General features: G+C 38.3%; 1 protein-coding gene across 1 annotated transcript in view; it reads left to right on the forward strand.

The window, feature by feature from the left end:
• The first annotated feature begins 434 nt into the window (after positions 1–434).
• Positions 435–27,396, forward strand: part of ARID4A (AT-rich interaction domain 4A) — an 877,572-nt gene continuing 850,610 nt past the window's right edge. Inside the window, exons 1-2 of the mRNA XM_044073577.1 lie at positions 435–529; positions 1,377–1,478. Coding sequence (XP_043929512.1) covers positions 1,473–1,478 — 6 coding nt within the window. The 5' untranslated portion in view covers positions 435–529; positions 1,377–1,472. The remainder of the gene's footprint in view (positions 530–1,376; positions 1,479–27,396) is intronic.

Consider the following 27,396-nt stretch of genomic DNA (forward strand, 5'->3'; position numbering starts at 1 on the left):
ATGGTAAAGATTAGATACAAAATGGCGCTGACGGAACTTAGTAGCGCAAGCGCTTTGAAGAGCAGAGAAATTTTCATAATCCTCACACCCCCCAATATGCCCGTGGTAACAACCATCTAGACAAACTCCTCTACGTTTCCATGTGACTAGGCATCCAATCATGCCTCAAGGGTTGGCCTTTAATCGTCTACCTTCCACCAATTGTTATTCGAAGAACTACATCCGGCTTTAAGAAAAACCAATTAGTTCACTAGAAGTGCTACCTCAAGTCACAGATAACCAATTGTATAGCAGTAGCTCATTAACCAGTTGAAAAGCAAAGATCGCTACGATGCTCTTACTGTTATCCAATGATAATTTACATAACACATTACCCAATCAAGTTCTTAGAAAATAAGATCCAATTACAGTCACATCCCGATGGTTCTGCTCGGTTTTTGTCCAATCGGATTTCGAGTAGGACTGTCTTGGCTCAACAGCTTGTTATTTCGTTTATAGCTTGCAATTCTGGTCAAGTGGGGAGCACTGGGTGAGTAAGAACTTGCAATATTTTTGTATTTTAAACATGTCGTTGTTCGATAGCTTAATATGTATGTGATGTGAACAGTGCTGGTAATATTAGGAGTATGAGAGTGCAGTTGTGATAGGCGTTATATTCAGTGAGTTTAAAGGTATGTAGACTGGGTAAGGCAGTTGAATGGTAGGTTGATTTCAACTTCTTGTTTTTGCGAATAAATATATTTTTTGGTTGCTTATCGTAATTTTTCTGCTTGAGATCGTTTAAGTATCAAAATCAAGAGATGGTAGATTGTTATTTTTTCAGTTGACTATAGGATATATAACTGTTTTAATCGATGGGAAATATGATGGCCAATTGTATTATCCAGTTGCTGATTATGTCTACAGTTTTTCCTGCGATTCCGGCCCCATATGGTAGTTAATGTATTGCGAACTTGAAACTGAGGGTAGCGATGCTAGGATCTAGTTAAAACATTGTTATTCGTTGTCTTTTGATTTGTCGGAGTATTGGTGTTGAGCTGTTGCCTGTATGAGTGAGACTGACATGATGCAGAAAGCAGGAGGGAGCAATGGCGACGTGACATAGTCGGGATAGGGGGAGCAAAGCGGGAAGGAGTACTTTTAGTTCGAAGTCTTCTTGCTAGTTTTTGATTGTGTAAATGTGTCTGATTTATAATGTACCTTTCATTCATTAGGGAGTATAGGGAAAGTAATCAGTGGTCGTAGTTGTGCCTTGGGAGCTCTGAGAACTGTTGTGGGGAGTTGTTGCAGAGTAGGAAGGAAACTAGTATCGTGTTTACATTTTTTTGTTGTGCGATTTTTTTTATTTTTATGCGAATATTCTGTTTTGATTTAAGGCCTTGAAGGGTTTGCGTGTTCCGATGATCCACTGGTTGTTCTGTTTATAGTGAAGACCAATCCTCGAGCTGGAATCTCTCAAATAACCTTTGAGGATGAAGGTAAGATGTTTGCCATAATTCTAAGATGCTTCTGGGTATGACGTTTTGGATAATCTTGAAACTGACGAATGTTCAGTTAGTGCTGTAATATTTTAAACCCCGTGGAGTTTATTAATATTCTGTTTAACAATGTGATATAGGTAGAGTTCTTAAAGTTGTATCTTTTATACAATTTGGTCTTCTAGGCTTTTATTTATTTTTTACTTTGTATGTGTGCATGCTTATTTATTTTATATGTGTGTGTTTGTGTGTGTGTGTGTGTATATATATATATATATATATATATATATATATATATATATATATATATACTTTAAACGCGTATAAAGTAAATATATATGTGTGTGTGTATATATACAAATGTATATGTACACACGTGTGTGTATGTGTGTGTATATATATGTATGTATGTATGTGTGTGTATATCCAAAGCTGTCAGAATGTATGCCTGTTTAAATCATGTTGTTTAAAAATTCTGTTTAATTAAAACTTCACCTGAAGTTATATTTTGTATACCATATAGTATTCTGGAGTATTAGTATTGTATATTACCTTCAGATGTGATAGAATTTTGTAGTGATTTTTCTTGTCTTGATGGGCACCTCGTTTATCCATGCACGTCTGTGGATTGTGTACTTTTCTATTATGGTGCATGAATAAAGATATTGTATAATTGGTGAGCAGCAGTCCTGAACCCTTTCCATTTTATTATTGGGGGGGGGTCCATTTAAGGCAGTATAAAACTTTTGCACTGTACGCTCTAGTCATTTTCTAGTAGAACCGTGAATCCTGATAGCCAGCACCTTCATGCACACATCCCATCCTTGTGTAGTGATAGTGTAACAATTTTTTGTTTACGCGTGGGGTGGTAATTTTGAAATAAATTACTTGGTGCTGCTAACTAACCCCCCCCCCCCCCACTTCATGTGCGTGCATACTTCATGTCCAGATGTATAATTAGCTCCAAATGCAGAATGCAACAAACCAAAGTGTAAGTTAGCATTTATTCTTGACTCCTGTGATTTGCAGGGACCTGCTTTGGACAGCCGCACTCCCTCCCCTCCTGAAGAATTGTACCCATGTGCTCAGAACTCCATTCCCCTCCTGAAGAATTGTACTCATGTGCTCAGAACTCCATTCTTGTAATCTTGCTGCATGGCATGGTAAATGCATGCTATAGTCACTACCCACCCTTGTTCAACTTTAGCTTCTGAGCAAACCAGTTTGCGTTCTTCAGAATTGTCATCGTGCCTTACCTTTCATTTCCTGTCTTGGGGTGTCAGAAGGCTGTTGGTGTGCATCATAGTTCCTTTACATATCTCTGTAACTTCATTTTTTTACAGTCTATGCGTGTGTGTGCATAGTTTGTGTTGCCATGAATTTGATCTTTTTATTTTTCATTATGAGGGTAAAAAAAGTATGAAAAACTTTTACACCTGCGCACTTGTATCTGCCCTAGTCCACTAGTTTTAAAATACATTAGTAATGTTGCATTTTTTTTTAACTGTTGTGAGGTTGTCCATAAATAGTTATGACTCTTGCAGAACTGTTTTTTTTTTTGTTTGTTTGTTTTTTTTATTGTATTCTATTCTTCATGATTGTAGCATTGTAAGAGACTGTTTTATAAGCTTAGTTGTGACCGCGATCAGTGAGTAGAGCGGTGATGGTACTGGCATTGTAAGTGCTGCTGCAAGATGGGTGGTGTTTCATGGTTAGTTTCTGTGGATATTGAAGTAAAATCTGATTAAAAATATCAAGTGTAGATGGTCATAGTATAGTGAAACTCGTTTTTAACTGGCATTTTTCTTCAAGGTGTTAGTTCATTTGCTAGGTTTTAAGACTTGCAATGGCAGTAGTATCCTTCATTAAGCTTCGGAGTATTTTCTTTTTGTTTGGTGTTTTGCATTACTAACCTGGTATTTTTTTAAGTAGTCTGTTAATTTGGAACATTTACTTTTTTTTTTTTCTATTCTCTGAAGTTTATTTTATGCTTGTGTACTTTGAGTCTTGTATTAAAACAATGTCTAGTTGTACAGATTTCTATTTGGCTCTGTTTGCATTTAGTACAGAATTATAAGTAACGTCACAAAGAATAATCTGACTTTCACTTTTTCCCTTTCAATGTGGTATCTTTTGTGTTTGCCTTTTTGTTATTCTTCTTGTGGCACTTAAACGTTTGCTTAATTTAGTTAGCTGATAAAATTTGCTAGTCATTTGTAGGATGCTTTTTTATGAATGGCCTGTTGCAATCTAGATTATGAAGGAATTTTTTGAGAAAAGTAATTGCATAACTTTCGCATTATAAATCATACTTTGGTAACAGTGTGAGTAGATTTCCGGTGTTTGGAATATGGACAGTCTGTTAGAAAGAAGTTAAAAAAATAGACTGATGGCAGTGTGGATCATTCATTTTTAGCTTGGTATAAGGTTGCATAGTTTGTGAGGCTGAGCAGTAGTACTGTGTTCGCAAGAGAAGTGGGTATGGGAAATTTTGAGTATGATATATACTTTGCATTAGGTTGTGATATTAGTTCAGTTAAGAAAGGAAGTCTTAAATGTGGGGGGGTAGAATGTGGTGTAGTAAAAGATGTGGAATCCAGTTCTTGTTCAAGTTATGACTGTAAAACTTGCGAGACTGTCCTCTTTTTCCTTTTTATTTTCTCTATTTACCCCCTCCGCTTGGCCATCCAGTATACTTCATAGCCGTATTGATCATCTGTTTTGTCATGGCCATTGGGGTCAAGTATCCATCGGTAGTGGTCTGTCTGGACAGAGACCCGCCCCCATGTTGTTAATCGCCTCTTGTGTATTTCCTTCAACTGCTACAGGATGTGAATGCATTAAGCAATGTAGAAACATTGCTGCCATTCCTACTGAAAACGTTGCCTACCTGGGGAGCTAATGCTCTTGTTGCCCACTGGAGAATTTTTTAATGAGATGTGGGTCGCTTAGTCACACATCATCTCCTTTTGTACAGTGATGGACAAACAGACCGTTAAGTTAATTTCTTTTTTATTCCTCCTCCACCAACTCCTCTAACCTATTAATCAAACATTTTTCAGCAGAGTTTATTTTTATTCCTCATTCACCAACTTCTCTAACCTATTAATCAAACATTTGTCAGCAGAGTTTAGTCAGGGTTTATGCCACAGAGCCTGCCTTGGGTTCAGCAGTCCTGCTCTTTTTCTATTCTTTAAATCTTTTTGAATTTGTCACCTATCTTTTGGTGAACGAAGTTATGACCCTGCTCCTTCTGCACCTCTCTCTGGTACTCTACAGAGTCGTGGTATGGTGTTCAATGTGGCTTAATAAATGCTAGTCCACTCTGTGCTCATTTCTAGGAGGAGCTGCATCAGCCCATTTTTATAATTGCTACAGTGTGGAAGCCGTATTGCGTGAGCAGCAAAAATTGATGGAGTTGACTGGCATTTTGTAATAACACCTATATGTACTCTATGTCAGAAGAGAAATTACTTTGATATGTATTATTGAAATAAGACAGTCTTTGTTAAATTTGTATATAGGTGGTACCTCACAATTCAACTGTAATCCGTTCTGGAACGGAGGTTGAATTGTGAAACATTTGAATTGTGAGATGCCATTTCCCAAACAAATATATGGAATATGGTTTAATTAGTTCCCAGCCCAAAACAAAATTAAAAAGCACAGTTAAAAAAAACTTTTTGAATTGTAGTTCGTCATGATTTGAAGTGTAGAACATTTCTTAAATAGAGGAACGGATGCGGAGAAGGGATGGAGGAGGAAAGGAAGACTACTGTAGTCTTAAAACTATGGTTCACATGTCGCATACAAATTTATTTGATTTAAAGCCATCTGAGAATGCAAGCTAATATGTTTCCTGTCAACTAAAGTGCATACTCATTACATCATTGTAAGGTAGCAATTATGAAATGAGTATCTGTTGTCTCTGGTTATGATTAATGTTTTATTTAGTTAACTTTTTACAACAGTTTTCTATTGACATCCCCAAAAGAAATCACAATATATACGTTTACTGGGTTTTTTTTTTTTTTTTAATTAAATCTTTCTCCGGGACATAGCTCAGTGGCTCCCCTACTTGGCTCATTCATTCTCCCAGTGGGCTAGAGCCATATATCCTAAACTGGGCAAGAGCTGCCTGCCTCACTCATTCTTGTTCAAGGACCTGATCGGCCCATTTGAGAGCAAGACAGTACTAGTTCCAGAAAGGTCCGTGTCACAGAAGGCTAGCTGATATGCAATAATTGCCTGACAGGGAATGATATGGATGCTGACACTCACATTGTCACTAATTTAATGGGGTATGTGTTGCTTTAACAGCATAAGGTTGACCTGGCCTATTCCACAGTTGATCTTTTATTTATCATTTGTTGACTGTTTTCAGCGGATGGCCGTGGAGAAATGCTCCAGATGCATGTCTTTGGAATGTGGGAGGAAACTGGAGTACCTGGAGGAAACCCACGCGAACACAGGGAGAACATGCAAACTCCACACAGAAGGCACCCCAGCCGAGAATCAAACCGGTGAACCTCTTGCTGTGAGGCGACAACGTTAACCAATGCACCGTCCATGCTTTTGCTTTCCAGCATGTGTCTCCAATGAGTCTGACCATGTCATCTCCCTCCCCTCCAGAACAGGTTAGTCGGCGTCTTACAATTATGCCCATTCTCTCTGCCCAGCCCCACCTGTGTCCATGCCAAAACCTGAACATGAGTCACCATAATTACACGAGTCCACTTAGTCTTTAGTTGTTGGAAGGGGGGGTCCTCTTCGCCCCATCCTGCCTGTTCCCTCTTTTTTTTTTTTTTTTTTTTAGCAGGTGTAGGTGAAAAAAAATTGTCCAGAGTGACCTGTCTCTACCTCTTTTTTAGGATGCTCTTGAAGTGGTGTATAATTGTGTTTAAACAAGTCAATCATATTGTTGACATCACTTGTGTTGGGGTACCACTCCAAGACTGTAGCCTGCGCCTTCTCCCAGTTGGATAAAAGTTCTTTAATGTAAGTTGTTAGCAGAGGTCCTTTTTCCGCTAGTCGTCCTCCTCTTCAGAAGAAATTTCTTTTTCTTTGAACTGCTCGTTGCAAAGTGCTATAAGTTCCTCCACTGTGAGCTCATTGTCATGGTCTTGTAGCAGTTCCTCCACATCTACCTTATCCATCTCCCCTATGTCCACATGCTTTGGTATGGTAACTGTCTTGCAGCACTTCCGCTGCTTCATTCTTAATTTTGCCCTGGGAAAGGGAAGGAGCCAGTCTCTTCCAGGATCCCCAAAGGGCTTTCTGCGACACTCCTTCCCAGGCACTTTTGATGAACGATATGGCATGAGAATTCCTTCAGTATTTTATCTGAAGAATGGGTCACGTCGATGAGCATTGAAGAGCACTTTTTTTTGTAGAGCTTCTTGAAGCAGGCATTGACTTGTTGAATGAGAGAAGTTAAGTTGGGAGGCAGGAACTGAACCTTTCAGAATATCCAGTAACTCTCGTGGGTGGCCAGAGGGGTTGTCCAGAAGCAGAAGAGCTTTCATTGGCAAATGGTTCTCTGTCAGGTCCTCGAAAATCCAATCCTTAAACTGACTGGTCTACCCAAGCTTTGGTGTTTGATTTCCACATTATAGGTAGTTTTGATTTTATAATCTTTTTTTTTTTTTTTTTTTTCCAAGCATCTTGGGTTTTCTGAGTGATAAACCAGCAGAAGCTTCGGATCAAAGTCTCAGCTGGGTTATGCAAGTCCTATTTGACAATCTCTTGCAGGAAAAACCCCGCTTCGTTGCTATTAAAAATCTGTTCTGGCACATAGCCTTCTGTGTCTGTCAGTTCTGCAAATTCCTTGACAAATTTTTATGCACCTGTGTCAGCACTAGCTGCGTCTCCTCTCAGAACACTGTGGATACCTATTTTTTTTTTGTGTGGAACCATCCCCTGCTTGCTTTAAATTTCTCTGTTTGCTGTGATCTATTTCCTGGAGCCCCCCCCCCCCCCCCATAAGTCCTCAAAAATGACAGATCATGATGTGAGCTATTGGATCTCCCTTCATCTGCCTTTCCTGGATCCAAACAAGAAGCATCTTCTTCATATCTTCATGAATTGACACTTTAGCACCTATGAAGCTGTCTCTGTTTTTTCAAAATGTTGAGAAGGTAGACCTCGGTACGCCATACTGTTCTATCCTATTTTACATCCTCTGTTTTATCTACGATTTCCTTTTCTTTTCAGTGCTCTGTCACTTATTTTTTCCTGCCAGCATCGCTCTATTTTTACTGTTCTTTGGGCCCATTTCTTTACTTCTTCGCAACACTTCAAAAGGAACAACTATACTACATAAACAGCATGACATGAAACCATGAACAACTTTCAGCCTCCTTTCTGGGTTGAATTATGGGACGTCTGAGCGGCCGAAATTACAAGGTGGTCAGATTGCGAGGTACCACCTGTATCTGAAATGGAGTGTATTTTCTTTGATTTTAATGCACTATGAGAAAAACTGGTAGGCCCCTTAAAGTAGTGGGAAATAGGGTAGATTTACTACCCTTGGAGTTGGTGAGGAGGACTTTTGTTCCTCCAACTAATGAGTACATGAAGAGCTTCACAACTGAATTGTTAATTGGCTTATGTTGTCATTATCTTCACTGCATACTTTTTGTTTTCCATTTTCAGTGGATCTTTGACACTGGTTAGGTTACTAGAAGTTCAAAGTCTGTCTGGGCCTTGCAAACTTGCATTTAGAGTGGAAAATTAGTGGATTATTTGTGTTGCAGTATGGTGGTGTGTTTTGTTGTCTTTCTGTCCTTTTTAGCTTGTTTTTTCTTGACTGGGAAGTGAATGAATAACACCACTTTTTTAGTGCTTACTAGTATGTTTCCTTGAATGTGTTTTGTGGTAGTTGCTGCTGTATTTTTTTTTTCTGTAGGAACTTTTGTAATGATATATGGGTATGTTTCTCTTATAGTTGTAATGCAGGTCATCACTCTCTTTACTTTACTTTTTTTTTTTTTTTTTTAATAGAATTCCTCCTTGTTCTCTCCTTTACGACACCAAATGTGAGCCATCAGTTCTTCGCAGGTTATATAGCCATGTTTATGCATTCTCTATTTAAACTCGGAAGTAGGCTTGCCTATATGCCTGTTCTCCCTACTGGCTTTATATTTCTTAAAAGTACTTTTCTTGTGGTTTAGTCTCTTACTGCTAGCTTTGTCTGTCACATCCCTTTACATTTTTTGTATGCATTCAGAGGTTCTCCAGTTTTAAAAATATTTTATTTGCAAGTTGCTTGTGTAAACCCCGCTGTCATGGCAATGCCTTCTCATTGTTTTTTCTTCCGTAAGAACCTTACTTGTATGGTTTTGGTTTGCATGTGAGCCGACTCTCATAGTTCACAGAAGCCCAAAGGTAATTGGCGAAGAATGGTGCTACACTTTTAAATTAGTTAAGCATCAATATCCTTGCTCATTACAGTAGAGCAAGAATGAGTTGGCAGGTATCACCACAATTCGCTGCCATCTTGCCCAATTTTCCCAATAATAAGTAGTGAAAAGGCATTAAATGGCATGTCTTACTGTAAAAATTTCATTTTTACTGCTGTCTACTTGTCAGTGTGCAAACTGCCATTCTTAAATTGTAAATGGAGAGGTGACTTCAAATAATTTAATAAAATGCATTACTCTGACGTGCACACAAGCTTGATGGCAAAAACACACATGTATATGTGCCACTACTACCACTGCTGCAGTAAAGGCTATCCCAACACATGCAGTAGGTTCAGAACATAAAAGCTGTACTATCGGCCAGTACTTGATTCAGAGCCTAAGCTGCACCCACCTCGCTTTCTGTCTCCCATATTAGAACATTCTTAAGGATGTGATTCTTCTCTTAGGTGAAGTTCTCTCTTGTATCGTGCTCCTGTCTGTTGCATTGTGCTTTGCTGTAACATTTTAATCAAATGTGAGAAATGTGCAAAATGCCTACCATACTTTTAGCAGCAATGAACATTTCTGTGTACACCTTACAGCACTACTTTTGACTTTGTGTTGCGTTGCCGTGTGCTGTAGTAGTAAATATGTAGTGCAAAGCAATTCTGTGATGCTTTTTAGTAAACATTACAGCATGGTGCAGCAAAAAGTGAGCAAGAAACAGAGCCAGCTTCATTCATGAGGAGAATTGCATCCTTGTGTATGTTCTGAGGCGTATGGGAAATAGAAATTGGGCCAAAACAGGCAGAGAGAGCTTCTACTTTGAATAAAGTATTGGCTGACAGTATTACTGTATATGCTAAGTAGGGTACTGTGAATGATATTTTTTTTAGGTTTGTTGCAGTAGAGCAGTACTCTCAGAGTAATCCACTTACAAAGACTGGTACTACATTACTTCCTCCCAGAATGTGAAGAAAACTTAGTAGAGAATACTGAAGGGGGAGAAATGAAAAACATAATCACTTTCCTGATGGAAATATTTCATAATTTGTATGTGAGAGTCAGCATAAGATACTGACTGCACCACACAGCCAGTATCAACTCAAAACAACAGTTTATTCTCACTCTGACATCTTGGCAAACTTGCCTTCAAGGAGTACACTATCTAGACAATCACTTTGCAATAAAACAATTTGCAGTAAAATCAAAACTAGATATAATATATTTACACGCTTTACATCTACCACATTCTACAGTGCAATGACCAGACACTATTTTGTTTAAACTTTTATAGGAGGCGGCATATAAATCTAGTTTATTACCAAAAAATCTTTTATACTTCTACCTACTTTGTGTAATATTTTAAGTCTCTTGGGCATCCATTCAGTGCCCTCTTTCATAGAATTCAAAAGTCTCCGATAATTAAAATATCTACTAGTTTATCACTAAAGCAACTATAAGTTGTGACAAAATATGTAAGAATTATTGTGTTCAGCATGGGGCAAAGAGCTATTTCTCATTATGGCCTTTCTATCAATGCGCTTATTTGCTAATTTGAACCAACTGTTTTTCAGGATCACTTTATTATAGCCCCTCTGTTCAAACAGTGTACGTTTTGAATATTTCGACTTGAAAGTCAGTCTCGTCGCTGCATAATCTAAATAGACGAACAAATTAACCATTCAAGCAACTATTTTAGAAAAGGTAGATAATAGTTATGTTGAAGGAAAAAAATATTTAAAAAGTCTTTTGTGTAAAGAGGCTTTATATTTTTTTTTTATAAATTTGACACTGTGGCCCCAAAGGGAATGAATATGAAACTTAACTGGCAGGTTTTACTTTAATTGGTTTTATAATTGTTCAGTTAATTGTCTTATTGCAATTGGTATATAAGAAATGTGTTTGTCTGGGTATTGTACTCCTTGAAGGCAAGTTTGCCAAGAGGTTAGAGTGAGAATAAACTGTTACTGGCTGTGTGGTTCAGTTTTTGTGCATTGCATGCAGAAATAAGTGCATCCATAAAAAAAATTTTCACCACCTGCTTCTCCACATGCAAAAACCCTTCCAATGTAATTAGCTGAGTTATAACACTGGACATGTGGTGACTGATAGTACTATTACAAAAAGGCATTGTTTCTGTGCTGACATTGTAGGAAATGTGCAGATGTCAAACATTCTGTATCTTGTCCACCTTGACTGAGAAATGGGTCAACCAGCAGCTAAGTTGTGCATTGCCGCCAATTTGCAAAGTGGGTAGTAGAGAAGGGACTGAAGTCTTGTAGCAGTTCTGCACAGTGCTAAAATGGAAGTAAGTTAGTCGTAGAATTTCCACATCTCATTTTTACCTGCTATCTTCTCAGACTATTAAGCACCACTTGCCATAAGTGCAACTGATGTCTGTTTATCCCTCCTGAATTGTGTTTGGGTGCAACCAAGGCAACTTCCATTACACTTAAGAACTCCATGAATATCACCCATAGTTGTTCTTAATGCTGTTACAGCAGTTTACTTTATGTGGGTGTAGTGTTATGTAGGTGCATTCTCTTTTCGCAAGTAAAATTGTAATACATCAAGTTGTCTGTGGTATTTAGGTTAAGGATGTGTTGATGGATAAAGTCCTATTTGGGGTGTATTGCACTGTGTTAATTTGTTTAACTGATTTTTGGTGTGTGTGGGTTGTCAGGAAAATGTTGCATTTGTAGTGGTTTTGTATGGATATGCATGCATGCATCCCAGAAAAGGTTCCTGTTTAAGTATGTAAAGTCATTGTGCCTTTTTCCGTTGGTGCATTTGATTGTCTGACACATTTACATAACTTCTGCAGGACAAACAACAGTTTTTTTTTTTTTTTGTTGTTTTTTGTTTTTTAAGCAGTGTTAAAGACTGCTGTAGAAATCTTGAAGCATTATGACAACAGCAGAACTGCAGTGGGAACATGTTACCTTTTAATTTCTACTTTTGTGGCTTTGTTGTATGGAGAAGGCTGTAGTACAAGGTGTTGGGCATTTAACTAAAGGTTTTGCTTACATTCCTGTTTAATATGCTATCGTTTCAGGCAGGATTGTTTTGTTGTGTTAAATGTGTAGGTAGTATGGAGTTAAATACATTGACATGTGCTCACTAATTATAATGGTCATGTTTTAAAATGAGGCAGTCTTCATTGAGGGCACTTATAAAAATGATTGTAGAGCCCTTTTGTCTTTCTCACACTTTCATTTGGGAGGACCAAAGAGAGTGTCTTCTTTTTAATTGGATTGCTGTAGGTGACATATTTTTTGTCATTTGTGTAGTGTGTAAAATAAGCTCTACTTTGGATATGTTGACTTCTTTTAGTTATGATAATGATTACTAACGGCACCTTATTGCATTTAGAACAGTAATTGTGCTGATGTTTTTGCACAGAGCATCATTGAGTTGTACTATTGTGCATGGTCATATATGACCTGCTCGTGAGACATGCACATACATACATTTTCAGTTGTGAAGGTACTGTGTGATGATGGACTTTGCAAGCTGAACTTGTAGGAATTGAAGCTCCCTTAGGTAGTAATGACTGCTTTCTTGTGTCAGTATGCTCTTACTTTTACAAGAGTGACCTTCATGTGAGGAGTACAGCCTGAACAGGGATTGCATGTTGCAAGCTAACATGTTGCTGTAAGTGACTGGCTGCAAGTTAGCCTGCAACTGCTGCAGCAGATAATCTGGTAAAATGGCTGGTTGCCAAATGCTGCAAACGTTCTCATAAGTAAGAATAGCATTTTTAAATGAGAGAGTTCGTCAGACCTGGCTTAGGGGTTTATGTCATCACCTTTTGCTTTTATGGTACTTTTGGCAGTGTTTTATGCTGGGTAAGTCTAAGCATAGACGCACTGCATTTTTTCTGCTTTCCATTGGGTACAAATGTAGAAGCCTTGGCCAAAGTGTGTGGGTATGTATAATGTGTTGGGAAGTGGGAGTTCTAGTCCATGGGGAATCTATTTCAGAATTGTGCTGGTCTTTTAACTCTGTAGAGAATATGACACCTGTTTTGGACTGTGATGTATCACTTGAAGGAATTGCGTGCTGGCTTGGCTGCCCTTGGACTAATCTGTGAAAGTGCTTCTTGGAGGAAATATTGCGTACCCTGGTGATAGCATTAGCCTCATGTGACGGGCTTATGGAATAAGCGGTAAGAATCGTGTTCCTCCCATGTACTAATTATATTGCCACTATAGGTAAAGCAAAGTACTACTTTTATTTGCCTGTTAGGTTAGTCTTGATAATTGAATGGGCAATGACACATTTTTACCACTGTTGTGTAGGGCCCTGTTTGATTTGGGAGCTGGGCACTATTAAATACTCTGTGGCAAGAGCATTTAAGTGCCTTACTAAAGGTGTGTATGGCTTGGCCTGTCATGGTCCCTACGATCACTTGCCTGGTATATTTCCAGTGTTCTATTGGGTCCTGAGACTGGTGCTGCTAGAGAGGAAAGGGGAGGGTAATGTTTAAAAAAAAATGTAGGGAAAGTTATTTTGTGGAGATGCATTTGAGTAGTAAATTCAGGACTGAGTTCATGCTTTATATGTACATTTTTAACTTGTCTTGTATTCAGGCAATTTATACTTCACAAGGTTGCACATGGGCATCTTTTTAGGTTTGATGCTGTATTTATATTTTTGGTTTCTTCTACCATGTGGGAGATTTCAGGCAGGCTAGTGTGAATTGTGTTGCTGCTTGCAGTTTGGAATTTTTCTGTGTCTGAGTAATATCAAATATATCGGTACCAATTGGCACATTGTTTGAACAGTTGAAATAGAGTTCGAGAGTAGAGCCTGCTGCAAACTTTTTTTATGCAGCGGACTTCACATATTCCCATCCATGTCTGTGTGTGGCTTTTTTCTTTTTCAGACACTGACTGTAACTAGTAGCTAGAGTGCAGTAGATGTCTTATTCTAAAGGTCAGTCATCACCCTAAGCAGTAATAGTCTATTGATTGAGCATCTGGCATGGTTTTGTCTTGACCCTGGTGATCCATGTTTCAATTTAGTTTGCTAGATGCTGTAGGAACTGGTTTGAGTGGCAGACAGCTTTCTGTCTTTGGACAAGGAAGCATGAATTTGGTAGAGGGTTGATCTCAGTTTGAGCTTGCTTGTACCAATGGTGTATCCATAACCATGTAGAAAAGCTATATGAGGCATAGAGTTGAGCAGAAAATTGAGACCTGGTATGTAGAACTTGGGGATCAGGAGGGCATCTTATGTAAAGGTTGCAGTAGATAGTTACCAGGAATGGACTACTGAGAAAGTAAAGCTACTGAAGTGCCTCAAGCAGTAGCTTGATTTTTTTTCCCCTCATTTAAACCCCTTCACTTAGCCCATTAGCTGTCAGTGTCTACCCAAAAAGTACCACTAACAATCTCAGAAGGCAAGACCACTGTGGGACACTGCTTGAAATGCCACCTTACAGACTTCATTGTATTGTGGTTATTTTCTCTACTCTGGGCTCCCAAAATTTGAAAACTGATCTCTGGAAATATGTTCTTGTGAGGGATTGCTTCAGTTCTGCTGTAAGTTGTAGTGGGAATTGTTGAATATTGTTGTGTAAACGTCAATTGCATGTAGTATAGTTGACCTTATAGTTACCTGTCTGGGAACATAGTTGGTCAGTAGTCTGGTGTTCAGCCAACACATAGCTAAGACTGTAAGAAAATAATTTTGTCACCCAACTTGTAAGCAATGGTATGGCACCCAGGTCCATGGAGGTTCATAGTACAACTCTACTTGGCTTTTATCAGACCTGTCATTGGGTCCAATGCCATCTTTTGGCATGTACCTAACCTGGCACTTGTAACAGTTCGAACACCCTCAAAGGTTTTCCATCAGGAGAATCCAAGGTGTGAATACCTGTCCTAGACAAATTGCCTTAAGGTCCTTTCTTTGTTTTCAGCCTCTACATGTTACTGATAGGCGATCTATGCCTAGTATAGCTCTGACGGATCTCTTGCATATGTGCAAGACAAACTGCACCAGAAATGATAGATCCAAGGAACTGAACTAGACCTGCAGCATAAATAGATTATGCTTGAGGGACTGATGTGCGTCTCAAAGGATCCCAAAGGTATGGCATAAGATCTCCATCTATATGCCTATTCAAAAGAAACCTTGATCATTGGATGGGAAATCACACATTTGCCCTTGGTCTGGCACAAATGTCTCTGAGGGACAAAGGTAGACAGTAAGGAAATTAATCCCCTACTAATGTACTCGTGTAACCCTTGGCTACCTCTTTATTACCATATCCCACCATTTAGGAACTCTGGGTTGGGTTGCATGTCTAGGCTAAAGAACACGAGGGTCTTTACAAGCCTAGTCTAAACCTTTGAGCCTACAGAGTAAGTGTTCAGGATCAATTGCATCCTTTTTCATATAGTGCATACCTGTGAAACTCTGCAAGAAGTTAGTTTGGCAAATAGGGTTTCTGCACTGGAGGCTTTCTTGCATCCCTGGCATCTTGTTAATATGAGCAGACGTGCAAACATTGTGAAATGGTAAAGACAGCTAGAAGCATGCTGGCAGCATAGGGAGAGACTGTGGTACAAGGGAAAGGTAATCATCTGATTTTTATAGATGGTATGAGCACACTCTCTCTTGAGCCTGTATACGGTTATCTTTGCGAAGCATGTAGGGAAGAGGAGTGCAATACATAAGACTCCTTTTTAGTAAAAACGTGAGTGCAGCAACAGGGTAAGGGCCATTGAGCAAATTTGGGTGTGCTTTTTCTCATCTTAAATATTTATTTCAACTGTTGAAATGGCAGGCTTCAGCATAATGTGTTAACTTCAAAACTCATGAGATGCTTATTATCAAGGAATGGCAGATAGTTTAGGCAGTTTGTCCATTCATAAGATTAATAACGTAACCAGCAGGCAGGAAATGGATTGCTTTTTTGTATATCCTCTGTGGAGTAGTCCATTTCCATTGTGCCCCACAAAAGGAGTTGCTTGATAATCTTAGCCGAAAGTTGAAACTTGTGGCTTTTCTGTGTGTGTTGGGGGGGGGGGGTTTAGGGCACTGTCAGTCCTTTTGGATGCCTTTTTTAAACATGAAGCAGTGGTTTGTACCTTTCTAAATGTATGTTTACTTTGGTTCACTATCTGGATTGCTTGTGGTGGTTGTAGCACCATTCCTAGAGTAGTCAAGTGAGGTAATCCTTCATAAACTAGTAGAAGAAGAGTATGGTAAAAGTAAGTGATTGTCCTTATAGATGGTAGCTGTCAGCATTTTTTATCAGTGTGCTTCATTTCTTTTTTCTTTCAAATATTTTTATTAAACTATCACATATATAATATAGGCAATTTTATAGTTATAGAAATGGAAAAACAGAATGACACCACTTTAGTTGCAAACATTGTACATCAAACACCACTGAAACAACTGTAGTTGCAAACATTGTATATCCGTTGTTATCTGTCCTGTCATTGTCAGTTAAGCATTATATGGCTCATTCAGATCCTGCCTCTTAAACCTCGTTCCTTCTCTGCATATATTGTTCTCACAGTTCCCATTTTTTTCCTATGTAGTTTGCGCATTCCCTTTTCTAAACATCCCAGTTTGTTGTTTTTGTTTCTCTTACTATATTCACTACTTCTAGTAGAGTTGGTCTAGACTTTAGTTTCCATTTTCTAGTAATTGCTTTTTTGGCAGCCATCGTAATTAGACTCAGCAAGGCATTGCTATGTCTAGGCAATTCCGATTCTGTATCCTATCTCAAAAATCCTCTCCCCAGTCAATCTGCTCACCCAACATAGACAGCGGTCTGCAGGGAGTCCCTAAAGTCTGCCAGCTCATTATACTCAAACAAGTGTGCATTTTTTATTCTTGCCTGTGTAAAAGTCAGTTGCATAACAAATTACTAAATAATCTGAGAATCATTTTAGAGCCAGCATTTAATTTTGAAGTCTTAACACTCAGCAGTGGTTGCATGAAAAAGAGGAAGTTTCAAAATACAAAAACAAATAGCATTTAAAATGAGGATATGTGATGGTTCTTTGACTACAACATGTATTTTCGAGTAGCACTTCTGTTGCTGTAGGTTTTAGTGTTTTCGTTTAGTGTAAAACTATGCTTATTCGCTAAATATTGCTTGGTATTTTGTTGAGCTGGGTTGAATGGCCCTATTAATAAAGTAACTAAAACATGTGCTGTGGAGTGACCCACTAATGTGTCTACTATTAGTATATTACCTTCATCAGTCTGTCTTCCTGCTGATCTGCTTCACTACAAGAGCTGAACAACACATCAGCTCTGAATTACTCGAAAAAAAAATTGTATGTGTGTGTGTATATGTGTGTGTGTGTGTGTGTGTGTGTATGTATGTATGTGTATATATATATATATATATATATATATATATATATATATATATGTATATATATATATATATATATATATATATATATATATATATATATATATATATATATATATATATATATATATATATATATACACAGTCACATCCGTCCACTTAATAGGAGCTGTCTGAGTACCATTTCTTTCATTGTGGTAGTGACCTTGACTCTGTGATGCCTGATTTGAATGGTAGTGTGTGACTTGTTTCTTGGTAACCCTCTCTGCCCTGCTTCCATACCAGAATTGCAACACAGAAGTTGAAAATGTCTAGTAGAAGGTGTGTGCTATGCTTTCCTGTGAGACTTATCAATTTAAACATTCTGTGTATACTGGTGTTTAGCATCTCAATCCAGGTCTGTGGCTTGTGGTTCTTAATGCCGGCATGCTTAGATGTGATGTACACATTGTGTGCATACATTCTGTGCAAGTCCCATGGCCCGTTATTTACTTTGCAAAGTTGCAGGTGCTTGAGAAACGTAGGATGTTGTTCGAATACTTGATGTCTGGATCAGCTACTGTATCTAAAAGATATGTTTTTCTTGTGTACTCACATGCATGTGTGTTTTAAGCTTTTTTTTTCTAAGTCATTCTTGTAACTCATAGTTGTAATTTCATCCCAGATACTGTTGAGTTCATTTTCTGCAATTGCATTGTCTGTAGTGAGCCATCATTCTTTCAAGATCTGACGATGAATTATTCTGAAATGTAAACCAGGGATGCATACTGTATTCCACGTAGGTGTGTGTGTTATGTCTGGCTTGATTCTTAAAAGAATATTGCTTCATGGCCATCACTATTGCAGTGATGCCACGACCTGGAACATTTTAAATTCTCACTCCAAAAATTCACAGTTCATAAAAACAGATGCGTAATTTGTTGTGTTTTTGTTACCAGCACTGTCTTCTGTGCTACACTACAGCAAAAGAATCCTTGAGAAAACGATTGACATGATTGTAAAAGGGATTCGAATAACCAGCAATTCCCAGGTGGATATGGGTAATATTGGCGTACATCTTGACTACTTCTGTACCCCTACCCAAGCATCAGTCTGATTGCAAAGTTATGTTAAAAAATGAAGCCTTCAAAAATAACCCCCCTCATTGAATTTGGAATTGATCTATTGACTCAGTATGCACACTGTATTTTGTTTCACTAGATTAGTGGTATTGCAACTAAAAACTGGAATATTGGATTCATTTTGTTTTTTAAAAGCACATGGTCTGATTTTTTTTTTTTTTTTATTTTGAACTTAACATCAATGATTATTTCATACAGTAATGAGTTTTATTCGTCCGTGTGCATTTATAGTAGTGCAAGTGAATCTTTCGTTGGATTAAGTAACGCTGCTATAGATATGCACTATGTGCATTTTGTTTTGTATTGGTAATGCAGGGGAATTTAAAGAAACCTTCCCTTACACTGCTGTTTGTATGCTGTGTTTGAGTGGTTTGTGCGAGACTGCTGCTTTCCTTAGTGATCTTTGAGTTGGAATACAATTGGCTAAGTGTGTGGTGGACACATGGGGGCTAAAACACTGTTTTATTTATTTCTTCTGTGCTTTTAGACTAAATCTGTAAAATGCATTTGAAATGTCGAATTTAGTGAATTTTGTTTTACCATAGGCCTGAAATATTCTTCTTGGCTCTGTTAACACTTTGCTAGAAATATGCTAAAAAGTTTGTGTTGCTTTTGTAGCAAATGTGTTGCACCCAACATTACTTGGGTGCATCTGTGAGAGATTTTTCAATACCTATGTAGATGTGACCACATTTTTGTTGTAGCTGTTCTGAACTAAATCGTAAAAGGGGGCCTGTAAGCAAACTTATCCTACAAAAGATAGCATTAGCTTATGTGAGAAACTTGCTTTCCTTTGACAAAGGTGCATATAATCATAACCAAGTTGGTAATGTTTTCACATTTCAGAACTACCAAGTCAGAAATTTGAAGACTGGTCATAATGTTTAATAATGTTAAAATGCAAACTCGTGTAGATATCTTCCTCACATAATGTAGTGATGCCTCAAAACCTATCCCATTCACATTCATGAAGATATTTTGCCAAAAAATTACCACAAATTGTCTACTTGCAACCCCTCTCAAGCTATGTCCTCCTTGCTGAGTTACAAGAAAAGGACCAACCTACCTGAATCCAACCCCTTCGTCTTGCCCTAACGACATTTAAATTATTACAGAAAATCTTCTACACTTTGATGCATAGTAGTGCCTATTTTATTAGCTTGCGAAATGTCCTTTCCTTTTCAGGAACTCTCTGTCTCACTCTCTCAAGCCACACTAACCTCCTTTTTCTCTGCATCTCTGACCCCCCCGGTTCATTTGCCCGTAGTTGTTAGTGTGCTGCTGTTTTGCCACAGACTGGTACATGTCTCCCAGTTTTGGTTTGAAAGTTTTATTTCTGGTTTAACTGAGTCTGCAATTCTGTAGTCCCACAGTTTGATTTTTGTCTTTTTCACTCAAAACCAAGTCATTGTTTGGTCACTGTTAACTGGGTTGCTTTTGAATGCTAGGTCTCAAACCCTGTTAACCATTGCTAAGTATAACACTCAGTTTAAGTGCAAGAAAGCCAAACATAATGGCGGGGGGGGGAGACAATGGCCTAAAATTGGGGACATATTTTTAAATGCTGCTCTTAAAAACTTGGAAAACCTGTTGTAGTAGCTTTCTAATACCAAATTTAACAATGCCGAACATCTAATGACACTCGTAAAAAAATCAGCAGTAGGGAAACTATGTTTAACAGCAATTTATACACCACCTGGGAATAACCTAGATATTGCTGAAAACCTCCTGTATTGGTTATCCGAACAAATTAATCATGAAACTATATTACTTAAAGATTGGCAACTCATAAATTCCACTACCCTCACTGAATTCATAAACTTGTACAGCTTCAAGTCGTTAATAACCACGCCCACTAGAATCAATAAGGAGACACACTACATTAGACTGAATTCTTACAAACCAGATAAACTTCTGCTGCTTCTCAGCATAACTGACCACATACCAGCATATGCCATTAGAACTCGCTGTAATCTATAGTAAAGTACGAAATCCAAACCATTTCAGCAAGTATATTTTCAATGAAACACTAAAACTGTATAACCGGAATATACTTAAAACAATGCCACATTGTAGTGCAGTAGAACACTTTATTCTTATTACATAACTAGCGATAAATTAATACCATACTCTTACAGGCCTTAAGTAAAGTCCAGTCCCGCACCATGGCTAAAAAACAGACTTTGGGTCGAAAGGAATAAAGCCTGGAAAAATTGGTATAAAAATAGAATTCAGTATGCCTTCCAGCAATTTAGACATCTTGGAAACCTTGCAAAACGCCATGCCAAACAGGACAAGCAAGCATACTATACCAGCCTACAAGACAAACCTCAAAACAACTCAACTTGTTTGGTCATCGCTTAAAGTACTCCACTCTGGCAAGACTACTACTCCCCGCTCCAAAAACAGACTATGACAGACTCTAGTCCCACGTTGTATAAAGTAGAAATTAAACTATCAATATTATCTCTCTTGGACACTAAAACATCTGACCCCCTTTCTTTACCCATGTCCAACCAAGACCATCCACAGCTCTTCATTGAGTGAGGTGGGTACTGGACTAAAACTGAAGTTGCTCCTTTAACTAAATACCACTTCCGTAGCTGTAGACCAACTACCTAAAAATGGATGCAGAAGTCCTAGGCTTCCCTGTGTCCGTATTAATTAATAGGTAGGTAGCATAAAGACACTTCCCATCACTATGGCAAAAAATCCTACATAATACCACTGCACAAAGGCAGCACATCTACAGAGTTTAACTACAAACCCATAAAGATTCTCTTCTCCCTTCTCCAAAATATTATTGAAATGTGTCTTGTTCAGTTCTTCTCAATAGGACTTTCGCAGTACTTCTTGTCGTAGTTTCTTTGCTACCTGTTTGGAAGGCAACAAGCATTTAAATGGATTGGCAACAAAGCTACTCATCCTTGCAAGCAGTTACTACAGGTGTCCCTCAGGGCTGTATCCTGGGCCCTCTGCTATTTAATATACTTATAACCTGCACATGTCCACTCGCCTCGCTAGTTTAGATAAGTATGCAGACAACTCCACAGAAGTATGTGCGGCCTCAACAGTAGGACTCCAATACATTACCCAGAAGTATTTCTCCTCTGTAGAAACTTGGTTCAGAGTCAAATCTCCTACTGAATCCCAAGAGAACTAAGTTAATGCTTTTTACCTCAAAAGTTGCCAAAATCAAAAGCAGTATTTTACTGTAAAGTCAGCAAATGATACTCTCATTGAAACTATGACTTAAAGTAAACTTCTAGGCATTTATAATAGATGAGTCTCAAGTATGATGAGTATATATTGCACACCAGTAAATCTACACACTGGAAACTAGGCTGCCTTTGTAGGGTCAATGGATTTCTTACAGATACTGCAAGAAAAACTCTAGCAACCACCTTCTTATTGCCAACTCTGTTAAATGCTGCTCTTATCCTAACAAACGTAAACAATACTCAAAGAAACTTGCCTCCTGATGCAGTAAATTAGCTACATTTGCCATCTGTCTCCCTCACAGGACCCACCAATTGTCATAGCTTAATGCAGTTAAACTGGCTTGAACTATACCACTGCTTAACATATTCACAACTAACTGCAGCATGCAAGTTCCTCCATCCACAAAAAAGCCCAGCACTACAAAACTTATTACTGCCCTACTGTCTAGCAGGGGACCTCCGTTTTCAGTAACACATTCTTACTACTCACAAATAAGTCAAATGTCGCAGGAGAATGTCTCTAACTCTACTCCCAGTAAGTTGCTAAACTCTGAAATAGTATCCCCACACAAGTAAAACTGTCTGGCAAACTCAATAGTTTTAAACCACTGCTTAAACAACATATTAACCAATCCTGGTCTTGCACATGCTCATCACCAGGTTAAGACATTGTGCTTACTATACTAGTTTCTCCTTTTAAACAGAGTACTCTCAACCTTTCACTGAAATGACAAAGCCATTTTTATACATAACTGCTGCCTGTACAGTTCACTAAGTTGCATGTGGGCTTTCTCTTTAACTTCTACCTCTGTAAAATCTTTGAATGTGTAAATGTAGCTACTGTATGTGTGTAAACGTGAATAGACATGTAACTACTGTTTAACTGGAACTTGGTATATTGCAGTGTAAGCAAATGTAGCTTTTCTCCCCAGGCCTTTGATGATGGCTATTACCCATTCGGACTTTCCGGGTAAACTTAAGACAAATATTAGTATTTATTTTCCAAGGAATGTAAGGTCTGAAATTCAACTGTATGTCATTATTATGACGAACGGACCAAAAATATGAGGCATAAATCAACATTTGAGAGGTATGTTGCCAAGTAACATTATGGATCTGATGAAGCTAACATAGCGAAAGCGCTTATCCGTTTGTAATTTATTTGAAATAAACTTCGTGGATTTCACATCTGGGACTAACTACTCTTTGTTATATTCTTACTCTCACTCCTGTTCCGCACAAATTTATTTGCATTTATTCTTGTCTTTTGGAGCAGGAGCGTTAACCTGTGAAGCGGCAGTCATTTTGCTTTAAGACAAATATTAGTATTTATTTTCCAAGAAATATAAGGTCTGAAACTCAACTGTATGTCATTATTATGACGAACGGACCAAAAATATGAGGCATAAATCAACATTTGAGAGGTATGTTGCTAAGTAACAGTGTCCAGTATCAACTTTCCATGTACCTTCCTTTTGCAAATTAATTAATTTCTCATAAGAGTAGTACTTCATTCTTTTGTTGTTTTCTGTCACGCCTGCTTTTTTTTTCCGTTCCAAGACCTTGGTTATTTCTTTAACTATTAACTCGGTTTTCATATTCTGTAGTGAACATTTATGGGTGACCTATAGTTATCGTCCCAACATTTGTTTTTTCTGATATGTTGCTAAAGTTTTCAATATTTTGTTTCCTTTTTTTTTTCCTTCCTGTAGTATTCCTATGTCCTTCAGTTACCGAGAATTCTGAGCAAAAATGTGAAAGTCCTTCACCAGTCTTCTCTCACAAGAGAGAGAATTTTGTCTCATTCAGGCTGCAGAGTGTCCACAACAAAACTGTTTGAAAATTTATGGGCAAGGGATAACTGCAGTTAATGAACACCAGCAACACCCATGCACACAGTTGTAAACTGTGACAAGTCTCCTAAATTGACCTTTTTATGGACTGCATCATACAAGTATTGTGTAGAAAAGCAGTGGTAAATTTGTCATCTGCTAACTGCCTTTGTAGACATGCAGGACCTCCACACATGTTCCCAACATCCATTTCCAAATGTGAAGTGGCAATGTTGTTGATAGTTGCAGTTGATGTAGCAAGTGCTGATGTTGTATAGATTTATTTCAAACACTTTTCCTCTTCTTATTAGCTTGTGTGGGAATGCCAGGGTCTTGGAGTGTGTTGGAAAATATTAAATTGATGCTTTCATTCAGAGATTCATAAGAGATGCTAACCACTTTAAGAATCTTAAATATTACATTGCTGGTTATTGTACACTACCTGGTAGGTAACCCATCCAGATGTTTGGGGAAGAAGAATCTGTGTAACTGGTCAGGGATACAGGCCATTTAAAGTTTACAATTATCAAACTGCTGAGTACCCCCCAATAAATCAGTACAACTGTAAGAAATGGACGTATTCCTAAAATAATATGCAGAGAGGGGCCCTGATCATCTTTAAAGCAAGTCAGTGAAAGAGACAGATGAATTGTTGCTCTTTGAAAACTGAAACATTTGAATGTGATTGTTCTGCATACTGTGTAGTTGGTAACGCAAAATGTGTGTAATGCTCTGTAGAATTCAAAACCATTTAATCCATTTTACAAGATGAAAAGTTTTGGCTTATTCCTTTCCAGTATTGATTCATATGGGAATGATTACAGGTTGTGTGTTTTTCATTACTCTTGTTATGGCTGTGTGGAGTATGATTGGTGGGTAGCCTGCTTTATTGATAACAAACTAGGTATTGTTTTTTCCTCCTCCGTCAGTCTGTGTATACTTCTGGTGCCGTTTTTATGATTTGCAGCTTATAAAATGTACATAAGTCGTAAACCTCTTGAGTTTTTTCATAATTTTAAGTCATTACTGTTTTAGTTTTGTACTGCTGATAACCAGGGTTTGCCCTTATCTATGAGGATTCTGATGCAGAGGACACCATTTCCTCTGCTTCCACTCCAGAAGATTTTTCTTTTGGTGAAACCTTGCACACTCTTAGGGAGCATTTCCGCTGGGAAAGCCAGGATTACTCAAAACTCCAAAAAGAGGCTTAGGGAATTCTTATTCCCACCTCAACACGGGCCTTTAGCTATCCCTCTTGGACATTGTAGATGATGCCTTCTTGGAATCTAGCCTGGGCCCAGACACTTTACCTCCTGCTCCCAGGAAACCTGACGGGTATTAGAGTATCTGACTCTCACAAGTTCCTTTTTAAGAATCCTACTGTGGACCCAGAGACCATTTCCCAGGGGGCCTAAAGGCATTAAAGCTACTACTGCCAAAACCTCTTCTGATAGAGATTCCAGGGCCTTGGACAGATTGGGTAAGAACACTTCTGCTATTTTGGCCATTAGGGCCTTGAACTGCCAGTTTCATATGTTAAAAGTATCAGCAACATATTATGGGACTACTTAAACTGAAAATTATGTTGATTTCTGACTGTGATGAAAATAAAGAATTACAGGATTTAATGCTACTCTGGCATGTAGTGGAATATTGTTCTGAGGTGAGGGAAAGATTGCTATCCCAAACATATCTTGCAAACATGTCTTATCTGTTAATGATTTAGTTCCTTTAATCAGGTAGTTTATTTGTTTTGTGAAGGAATGGGATGTGAAATTGGGTTGGGTGTTTTAAGGCTGGAAAGCCTAGGTGCATTTCCATGGAGCCTTGAGTATGGAGAAAGGGCTGCCGTTCTGCTTTAAAAGTTAGATTTTTTTTGAGATCACTGATTTTCTTAGTTGTGAATCTCCTGAAGTATCAAGTTGAGAGATTGGTCATATAAATTCACACAAAAAGGTGCAATATATACAGTAACTAGTCCGAGATACAAGTAAAGGGGAATATGTTTTTCTCTCTCAAAATCTTGGTTTTGTTATCAGTGACTCATTTGTATTGCTCCATTAGAGACCCTGGATCTTGGCTGAAAGGACTCCTAGGACCAGCGGACATACTTGGTTCACAAAACCACCGAATAAGACCTGAATATATATATTTTCTGTTAACAGAGAAACCGGGGCATAAGTACTAAGCATGCTTTCAGCCCTTCAGAGATTCTTTTCAGGTGTGTGTCTGTGTCTGTATGCAGTGTTTACTTGTGTCTCAGCACAGTTCTGCATGGTTACTTCATATAAAACCAAAGAAGACTTTAATGAAATAAAAATGGATAAGCACTTTCGAGTCATTGAAGGGTTGTAAGAACCCATTCCACAAAGCTAACAGACATTTTATTTTATTGGAATTAGTGTTGGTGTTATTGGCTGTATATAATGTGTTGTGTGTGTTTGTATGTTGTGATGCCCGTGCCCTGGCCCAGCAATCGAGGAACCTCAATCCTCACCACTAACACCAGAGAGGGCGTCTCATATAGGAAGAAAGGATAACAAATACACACAGTAAAGTGCAATTTCCCTTAAGAGCACACAGAGATCACAGTCAGTCCGGGGCTGGTTGCTCCCCAGGTCCCCAATAAGACTCCCCACTGGCACAGCTGTAGGGTCCAGGTCTCAGCCTAATGGGCAAGCTAAAACCTCTAGTACCCTCTCTGCCCAACCAGTGCTTCGTGTCCCTGCCCAAGTAGATGACGCACACACACACACACGCACTTTGAGATAAGAGTATATGCAACCACACAGACACTCCTGGGGAAGGCTGGCAGTTTCTCCAGCTGTGTCCCTTTCTCCCAGAATATATGGTAGTTCCACTTGCCACCACCCACTAATACTTATCAGCTACTCAAAGGCCCTTAAAGGGTGTCCAATTATTACTGTGCAATATTGTTATCCAGTTAGTAAGTGTGACTAAACAGTCTCAGGGCTTATTAGAGTGACTTGGACAGTAAACTCTGTAAATATGCGATGTACTCTATAGTTTAAACTATCTCTACACAAAACCAACCACAGTTGAAAGGTTTTAAAATATTTAATAATAAATAATTAAAAACACAAGACAATACTTTGGACTAGCACTGTATAGTAGAAAGTTCAGAGATCACACAGAAGTACTTAAAATAACACAGTAGTACAGTTTTGACATCTCAGAAAAAACACAGTCTAATCTTTCTGAGTTCTAGTTATTGCTAAAAGAAAACACACTTCTAAATAACTTATAGAGCAAGGCAGGGTGTTGTGAGTTGGATAGTCAAGGCAAAATGTGTAATAATCTCTGGTTCTCACTGTTTAAATTGAAACTGCAGTTCTGCTAAACATCAACTTTTACACCTTCCTGGTGTTCCCAGGCTGACAAACTGCATTTACATTCTTTTACATTTAGAACAATAAAGGACATTCCAAATGTAAATTCTGGTCATTAACTTTAGCCTTAAAACAATAGGCAGGAAGCCTTCATCTAGCCAGACTGGAGCCGACTTGTAAAACATCAAAGCCAGTGATATAAATTTAATTTCAAAGGACCAATGAGAAATGTTTGACTTGGCTTTCTTTACAGCAGATGGGAATGTTGCCACATTATTTTAAGTTTAACATTCATAGTATTTACAAATAATAGAATTATGTACCAAATATGTTTGGCTAGGCTGGCAGCCTTCACCCATCTCTACCAGTCTTCACATATATATGTGTGTGTGTGTGTGTGTGTGTGTGTGTGTGTGTGTGTGTGTGTGTGTGTGTGTGTGTGTTTCATTGTTAGTGTTGTAAGCAGCCTGAGAGTCATTTTAACTGGTATTGTGTACAAGATTGTAAAAGCCAACCATGAAATAATGGTTATAGAAACTTGCAGCAGAGCAAGCGGGCTGCATCTGATTTAAAATGGCCTGTTGACCTTTGAATTGGGAATTTGTGCACCCAAGTTTTATTTCCAAAGGCCATTCACCAAG

Source organism: Protopterus annectens, chromosome 6.part0 (assembly GCF_019279795.1).
Source record: "Protopterus annectens isolate FY-2018-M chromosome 6.part0, PAN1.0, whole genome shotgun sequence".
Taxonomy (NCBI): domain Eukaryota; kingdom Metazoa; phylum Chordata; order Ceratodontiformes; family Protopteridae; genus Protopterus; species Protopterus annectens.